This window comes from Squalius cephalus (assembly GCF_949319135.1).
Source record: "Squalius cephalus genome assembly, chromosome: 22".
Taxonomy (NCBI): Eukaryota; Metazoa; Chordata; class Actinopteri; order Cypriniformes; family Leuciscidae; genus Squalius; species Squalius cephalus.
In genome coordinates this window covers 19,102,425-19,111,714 of record NC_137143.1, presented here as the reverse complement: position 1 = coordinate 19,111,714, position 9,290 = coordinate 19,102,425, and the positions used below count along the sequence as shown (strand labels likewise).

The 9,290-nt window shown below is 38.2% G+C and overlaps 1 protein-coding gene across 1 annotated transcript; it reads left to right on the top strand.

Moving 5' to 3' along the window:
• Positions 1–563: 563 nt before the first annotated feature.
• Positions 564–8,705, top strand: slc2a9l1 (solute carrier family 2 member 9, like 1; the record flags this gene model as incomplete). Its single annotated transcript, XM_079857931.1, is given in 13 exon segments — positions 564–572; positions 775–876; positions 2,642–2,802; positions 2,944–3,068; positions 3,159–3,288; positions 4,041–4,092; positions 4,094–4,190; positions 4,301–4,488; positions 4,676–4,786; positions 5,760–5,861; positions 5,938–6,013; positions 7,950–8,077; positions 8,520–8,705. Coding segments are annotated over 13 exon segments (1,467 nt in total).
• Positions 8,706–9,290: the final 585 nt, after the last annotated feature.

Here is a 9,290-nt window from a genome sequence, read left to right as displayed (position 1 = left end):
GTATATTGCATCTACAATTACAAAAAAAGAGGGTTTTATTTATTTTTTTAATCAAATGTATTTTTTTTACACTGTTTTTCTTTCTTTTAACTTTTCCACATACTCCCTTGCTGCTCCCTTGGGGTCTTTGGGCCCCAGTTTGAAAACCCCTGATTTTTAGACTCAAGTTCACAGCCTTTCAATGTTCAATATTCTGATACATTGCACACATTTAAAATAAAGCTATTTTATTCTGGACAAATCCTTCATTTTTATATAGCTAGAGGTATTTTTAGAAGACAAAATGTGACGAGTCATCCCAGAGTCAAAAATTAATCAAAATCCTCCTAAAACTGCCTAACGGAGATGACTCTGTATTTATTGAAGAGAAGCTGTCGTGCTTCGTGGACACAAAACAAGAACATAAGCATGAAGAGCATACTGAAGGAACTGGTAGGTACATTTTACTAGCTATGTAGTCTAATAATTATATTACCAGACCTTTGAAATAGATGGAATCTAGTGAAATGAAATCTGAACTATTCTAGGATGATAAAGAATCTCATTATTTAAACAAAATCATAATGGTGAAGGTAAGTATTGCTGGATCATATGTCTCTGTGAACTATTTTCTCTATTTCTTTCAGCTAAGTGCAGAGTTAAACTCTTAACCAAAGTTTACTCATTTACTCAGAATGTGGCTGTGTGTCATTCTTGAACTGAAGAAAACCCCTCTGTGCTGGTTGTGAAGTATCGACATGTTGAATATGTAGTCAATGAAAACTGTGGCTATAATTTCAGGTTGGCGGGAAAGCGCTTGTCTTTATCATTGTGCTTGGTTTGGGGGGATCATTTCAGAATGGATATCATCTCACAGCGATCAGCTCTCCGTCTCCAGTGCGTATACTTGTATTTCTATTTATTTTGTCACTGTTATTACATTAAGAGTGCAGGTTAAATGTCCTTGTTAGTGCCACTCATGGTTCAGTGGAGTTCTATATAGAACCCTCAATTTTTAAGAACTCTTTATGCCAAGAAGGTTCCACATCTCTTAAAAATTAAGGTTCAAAAGTGGGTTTTTGCAATGATGCCATAGAAGAACAATTTTGAGTTCCCCAACTTTCAGTAAATTTTTTTTTTTCTAATTGTGAAGAACATTTAAATAATCTATGAAAATGGAATGGAACCTTTAAAGGGATAGTTCACCCAAAAATGAAAACCTTGTCATCATTTACTCACCCTCATGTTGTTCCAAACCTGTATGAGTTTATTTTTTTCTCTTGAACACAAAAGAAGATATTTTGAAGAACGTTGGTCACTGTTCGACAGAAGAAAGAAACGGTTCTTTCAAAAGGTTCTTTATAGTGGAAACGGGTTCTTTATAGAGTATTTAAATGTTCTTCAGAATAAGAAAAATATGGTTTGTTTAAGAACTTGTCACTGAAAGGTTCTTTGGGGAACCCAAAATGGTTCTATGACTATGAAAACCCCCCTTTGGAACCTTAATTTTAAAGCTTATTAAAGGTTCTTCATGGAACCATTGATGCCAATAAAGAACCTTTTATTTTTTTAAAGTGTAAGGATAAATGTCTTTAATGATTGCATACTTTCAGGTTATTTAAAAAAAAATTCTAGTGATAATGTGTGCTTACAAGCTGCTCAATTCATAAAATGTACTCAAAATAAAAATAATTTAAAACAAAATTAATAAATGAACACCCATAAAATGATGGGAACCCCTAAGCGCCCGACAGAACCCTTTAAGTTTCTTTATAAAAAGTGATCAGTTGACTTAACTTAAAAAAAGTGAGGGAACCCGTTGCCTTACAATTATTAAAGCTACACTGTCGCTGTGTAATTTTTTAAGTTGAATCTTAGCAAAAAACACTTTGTTCTTTCAAAATGATATGTGCTCATTAATGTGTAATTACTTCTACCAACTAATTAAGTATTCTCGTAAGCGTAGAATCTGCCATTTTGAATACATACGAGCGAGTCGCTCGAATGGCAGCCATGTTGCGCCTCCATCTTGAAAATACATTAGCCAAAGAGGGACATACCTGGAAATTCAAGCTTCGCCTTTCGCGTTTTTACACTCAGTGGCACCGTGACGAATGCGAGGGGGAGATTACTCGCGACTGCCGGCAGATTTGAAATAATACGGCCACCGTTAAAAAGCCCTCGGAATTGGAGGGGCTAGAAAGTAATATTCAGTTGGTAGTCATAAACAATTTCACCGCTAGATGGGAGAAAATCCTACACAGTGTAATAAACTTCATGCGTAATTGAAAAAAATGAAGTTATGTGGAATTTTTCAATTACACATTAAGTTTATTAGGCTACTTAATCATTTTTTAAGTCAAATCAACTGATCAGTTTTTACAGTTATACTTTTAAGATGTAATTACACATATAAGTAGGGTTCATTAACAACATTACTTATATGGTGAGGGATAGGGTTTGATTTAGTTGCTTGTAATTATGCATAATTTACCATTATTATTTGGTAACAAGTAGATGTAACATGTAACAAAGACACTTTAAAATAGTGTTACCATATAAAATGATACAACATTTTAAGTATCAATTATTTTTCTATTGCCAATTCAGTACCATCCTGGTCAATCAATTCAGGATTTGTGTCGAATCTGTGTGCCCACAGTACATTCAGAGCTTTATTAACAGCAGCTGGATGCATCACTATGGAGATGTCCCAGGAGAGAAGACCATCACCTTTATCTGGTCTGCTGTGGTGGCTCTGTACGCTTTTGGCGGTCTCGTTGGCTCCATATCTGTCCGATCCTTAACCAGTCGTCTGGGAAGGTTAATGTCACCCATCCTCATCTCCTTTCTCCATTCTGACTTTTAACTTGTGATAAGTAGCATTATCATATCACTCTGGGATAATATTTTCAGGGTAAAAAAAAAAAGGATGCTCATTTACTGTTCACATTCTTCTTTCAGAAAAGGAGCCATGCTGTTGAACAGTGCCATCGCAGTTGTGGCCACAGTGATCATGTACATTAGCAAACCTGCATACTCATTTGAGTTGATCCTTGTAGCACGCTTCCTACTTGGATTCGGAGCAGGTATGTCAGACTGTATTATAAATAATATCTAAGATGTAGCTTAATAATAAGTGATGTGTATTGTGATTTGCTTTCGCTCTTTGTTGGAAGGATTAGGTTTGAATGTCCATGCCATCTACCTTGGTGAGAGTTCACCAAAGAAAATCAGAGGCATGGTGACACTCACAGCTGCTACCTTTTTGTCCCTTGGTAAACTGGCAGGACAATTTGCTGGCCTCCGGTAATAATTAAGTATTAAAGTTGCAATGAAACAGAAGAGATAGATCTTTTCTTCCATATTGTAACCTGAGAAATGGATTAAAGTCTGCATGAAATGAAAGTTGCACAGGATTTTCATCCCTTTTGTGACGGCTTCTTGAACAAGAACAAATGTAGGGCGGGACTTGATTTTTGTCCATCAGGAATTGATTGGATTGTTGGATCATTGTGCTTTGCTATTGGTCGATCGCATGCGAGTGACAGGTTGCCCCGCCCTCGCCCCAGTAAACACGTCATCAGAGAAGAATAGAGATGTAGCTGCAAGAGGTAGCGGAAGATATTTTGATTTAAAAAAATTAACGATGTGCATGGATAAATCGGTTATGTTCCTTAAAAAATGTAGATTTCATGGTGACTAATGAAAAAATAAATAAACAAACAAAAAAAAAGTAGGACGAGGCTTGGTTCTATGCATTGGTTGTTGATTGGATGGAGGCAGATCTTAATGCGAGCTTGAAGTCGATTGTAAGAAAGAGGCGGGGTTTAAGCAAACAAAGTTTAATTTCACCGAAAGATTGAGTTATGACTTTTTGAGTGACAATAACAAACAAGCTAAATTGTTCACAATAAAATCACTAACATTAGCATTAAAAAAATAGATTTTCATTTCATGCCTACTTTAATGTTTGATTTAATTTACGTGGCTTCTGGAAACAAATCTTTTCATTATCAATATTTTTTTGAATTGCTCTAAGATTCTCATTTCATTCACAGGGAAATTCTTGGCCGTGAAGAGTGGTGGAACATCCTGTTGTGCGTCCCGACGTTTTTTTTGCGTGGTTCAGTTGGCAGTCTTGCCATTCTTCCCTGATGCTCCACGATATATTCTGATAGAGAAGGGCAACGCTGAACAGTGCAAAAAGGGTGCATTACATTTAACCAAATAAATGCAATTTTATGTAACTGACGAATCTCTTGTATGTCATTGCAACAACCTTTTGTGTTAAATCACGGATATGTGTTTCCATCGGCAGCGCTGCAGTGTCTATGGGGACCAGGAGATTATAAGTTGGAGATAGAGGAGATGGTAGAAGAGCAGGCAGTCATTGGAGAGGAGCACAATAAGAGTCTGATGGATCTTCTGAGAGACAAACACTTGCGCTGGCAGATCTTTTCCCTGCTGGTCATAAACGGATGCATCCAGTTCAGCGGCATGAGTGCTGTAAATCATTTTGCTTTTATTGTCAGTTAATCATATTGTGCTTCTATGTGTGTTCTGATTCAAAAGTGACCAAGTTTTCCTTTGTCATTGTGTTGTCAAAAAGTATCCAAGACATCCTTTAATGGTTACAGAAAAATGGTTACAGGTACCTTGTGAAAATGTGATCTTTTACCCTTCTCGCTCATAGATCACCGTCTTCTCTTTCAATATCTTTTTGGAAGCGGGAATTCCAGTGGACAAGATCCGTTATGTCACTCTGGGCATAGGAGCATCAGAAGTTCTTGTCTCCATAACCTGTGTAAGTTCCAGAGAAGCACACATGAAAGTGTGTGACTTGAAATGGGATTAGGATCATTTTTCATTAAAGGGGGGGGGGGGGGGGGGGGGTGAAATGCTCATTTCATCTCCTGTTAATCTTGAGTACCTATAGAGTAGTATTGCATCCTTCATATCTCCAAAAAGTCTTTAGTTTTATTATATTTATAAAAGAAAGATAGGCTGTACCGAGTCTTTCCGGAAAAAACCGAGCGGCTGAAGGCGGGCCGTGTGGGCGGAGCTAAAGCTGTGCTAACACGCCGAGCTAACAACACAGAGACATTTAAAGCAGTTTTACTCACCGCCCGGTTCCAACTACGACCGCGAACCTTTATCATTGTGACTGCTCGATCCTTAAGCATTAGACGATCTGCAAATCCGTCGATCTGGGCTTTGTTTATAAAACAATCATCGTCGAAATGCAGGGAACAACAGTCTTGCACAACCTCCGTTGATGCTCTGGAAAAACCAACTCCATCCACTATTCCCTTAACGCTGGGTTCTTTGGGAATCTGTGCAGGGTTGTCTTGCCCTGGCAACCAAAAGCCCACTTCTTTGGTGACATTGACTTCCCTAAAGCCGAGCATAGCGCTTTGATGGCGAACTGCTTTCGCTCTCTCGCTCTGGTCTACGGATGCGCGCGCGCCCGTGGTTTTCCAGCAGAAGTGCCCTTAGGACCCGTATAAGGAAATTCCGCTACATCTGACGTCACACATGCCCATACTCGAAAAAAACTTTCCGAAACTTGTGACAAACCGGAAGGAGCATTTTTGGAACAGAAATACTCCTTCAAACGTACAATTTAATTTTTGAAACTTTGTCCATGTTTAGCATGGGAATCCAACTCTTTAACAGTGTAAAAAACTCAGTATGCATGAAATAGCATTTCACCCCCCCTTTAAGGAACATCATAAATCACCTTTTTTAACAGTGTTTCTACTTGTGTGCATGTGTAGGGCCTGTTCATTGAGAGTGTGGGGAGGAGAGCCTTGATGTGGAGAGGGTTTGGGGGAATGTCAGCCATTATGGCATTAATCACAGTCACCCTGTACCTAAAGGTGAGTTTCATTCATTTAACAGCCCACAGCAAGCACCGAACAGACCTTTATCATCTCATCTCTATTTCACCTGCAGGAATACAGCTTTGTGATTCCATACATCACAGTCATCCTCATTTTCCTCTTCATTATTTTCTACGGAGGAGGCCCAGGTAAAGCTATTTGCATATTTATATGACATTTAGTTGTTGTTTTTTTTTTATTTGATTGGTCGGTTGGCATTTCAAAAGTGCTGTTATAACAATTAAATATAAAGGGGAGTTCACATAGAGAATTTTTAGCATTTCACTGCACTACATTTTCATTGCTTTCTATGTAAACATGGGCTTGACGAAAGTTTGTCTTTTGAAACTTGTAGTGCTCAAGTTAAAAGAAGTTCAGCTTTTAATAAATGCATCTCTAGACCTTGCGTTTTTGTTTTAATTCCACTATCTGCGTCTCGTGTTTTAAAATGCATTCTGTGTGAATGGCCCCTAAGTTATGGAATTCCATTTATTCAATTGTTATTTTGACAGCTTTGGAATTCCATTAGGGACCATTAATATGAATGCATTTTTACATTCCACTGAACAGCATTTCCATTAGTTTTTAAATGTAAACATGTACTACATGGATGCTTGACAGTTGGGCTCATGTCTTTTGCAGCAGGACTTTTCAGTGTTTGTATCAGTGGTGGGGATTTTTCAGTATGATTACATTGTTACTAGCCTAGAAATCTAGACGCACCCTAGCGGCAGGGTAGTCTAGCAACTCTCCGTTGACTTTCGGAGCTGTAAAAACCTAAATTGGGTCAGGCCAATCACATCGTGTATAGAGTAGGCGGGGTGGGCTTAACATAATGACGACAGAGTTGCGACGGTTCCCTGCTACTTGAAAACAAAGAATGGCTGCTGTTGGCGAACAGTTTTTCAAATCGGCTTTGGCCGTGACTCTAGAGGACTTGGAGTTAAGCTTTTCTTTGAGAAAAGAGCAAAGAACGGCACTTAAGTCATTCTTAAAAAAGGAAGATGTGTTCGTAGTTTTGCCGGCCAGATTCAAAAGTTGAATATATCAACTAACGTAAGCTCCGCTGTTGGGAAAACGCTCTGGTTGGTTGAAGCGCTGTCCTATTGCGTGCAGAGGGAATTTGAAAGACAGCCGTTATCCCGCCCCTCGAATTGAGCCGTGTCTATGGTGAGTTGCCAGACCAAACATCTTGATGTAGGTCTGGCTTGCCAGGCTACATTGTTACGCTAGTAGGTGGCGGAAAGTGACCATCTTTATGAGTGCGGCATTCAATTAAAAAATGCTGATTCATTCAGGAGCGAAACAAGGGACCCATTTCACAGACTGATCCACAGTTACCAACATTGAAAACATAGTTTTTCATGCTTTCTGCTATATATTGTTTTATATGACCTTGTCAGTAAATGACAAAAAACTGCTGCCAGGGTGTTTCTAATTCAGTGCCTGAGGGAGTGGTGGCAAATTTGACATCTTTCTCTCTTTTGACCAACGTTATCAATCCCTTTATATTTTTTCCTTTTTGGAAAGTCATGGAAACTCTGCTGACTTCTGCTTCTGAGAACCTCCGGAAATGTTAAAAGTGTCCAGTGCTAATGAATGAATCACTGAATCATTCCCCATACTGATTCATTTAAAAACTTTGGCTCATTCAAAAGTCGATATGCGCGCCAGGCAGTCGAACTATTTTCTCTGGCAGATCAAAACAAACTAGAAATATTGCATCCAAAATATGCAGTCACATTTACTGGTTTTCTGTGAATTTTCAAGGGTGAAATCCAGTCATTTCAATAGGAATTCAGGAGAAAAGTTTTCCCCATGCAAATTCGCATCAGGTTCAAGTTTGGTCACAGGGATTCACCCGTGTGATTACTTAGATGACTTTTGAAATGTCACTGAAATGTCACTATTGTGATTTTCACTATTTTCACTACATTTACATTGATCTGTTGCAAGCATATCACGCTCTTAATCGTGTTGTTGTATTGAAAACAGCATTCTTTGTGTGATATTGTTTAAGATAAGAACATATTGGTTATAAACTGACTATAGTGCAAACAACTCAAACCAGTTTGCTCTGACCAGCTGGAACAGTCATATCGCTCGCCAATGAGATCTTCATCCAGTCATACCGCCCAGCTGCATTTGTGTTTATCGGCTTCCTGCGCTGGCTGGGATTCGCCATGCTTGGATTCATCTTCCCATTCCTTATTGTAAGTCCATCAACTAAGCAATACCACAAAAATATGCACCTTTAGCAATGTTTGTGCATTCAGCCACTTTATTAATGTTAAAAAATATAGTAAAGTGTGTGTGCTCCACAAATGCAGCATTATTAAATGTCATTGCTATTACTGTAGATGTTTCATTAATGGTTCACGTAAGAAGCTTTTGCCATCATAATTAAAGCCGTTTATTATGGCTTTATTGCGATTCTCTCAAAGTCTCTTTATTTTATACAGTCACAAAAGACAAACTAAAATACAGAATGATTCTTTTATGTGTGCCCTATTATATGTCTTCTTCCCGAACAATGTGTAATACCAGGTTTTCATCACACCTTTTCGCTGCTCCTATGAAAGCCGCTCTGCTGTCTGTTGCTGCACAGAAACTCACTTTAACAAAAGGCCACATTTCTCATCCATGTTTCTGCAGGCCGCTCTGAAGTCTCTGTGCTTTGTTCTCTTCTCCTGCGTCTGTCTGATAGCTGCTCTCTACGTCTTCTTCATGCTTCCTGAAACAAAAGGCAAAACTCCACTTGAAATTTCCCAAGATTTTAAGAACATCAGAGCGTGTGGATCCTCCAAAGAAGATGCCATGTGCTTAGAGACTAAGCTTTAAAGTTGCCATATTGATTTAAATACGGATTAATGTGGACTGGCATTACTTTAACATCATATTTATTTATCAACATTATATTTATAAAGACTGCTTAGTTAATATTATAAGAAAGTGATGCTGTACAGTCAGCTGGATGGATGGTCTTGGGTTTATTTTATCAGACACATGATAATGGCCGGATGACTGTATGTTATCCAACTTAATGCCTTAACAATAAATAAATAAATGCATTTGATTCTAGACTAGTTTTTTAATGAATAAAAATATTTGAAATACAAAACTTGTTCTTTTATTTGATCTGCGTGTTTTATTGCCACTCAAAACACTGTGAAACTTCTTGAATTCTTTTCTTTCTTTCTCAATGACTGAAAAATGTCTAACTACATAACGTAATGTTGAGAGTAACCCATGTTTATTTCTTAAATGTTCATTAACCAGCCAATCAAATATTATAATGTCAATACAATCTCTGAAGAGTTAAGTGAGGTTAACCCCATTGTATCGGCCCACCTAGGTAATTTCACACAGACTCTTATCAGTCCCGGACAGACTGTACGGGGCATCCCATCCTCATTAGCAGTTTAA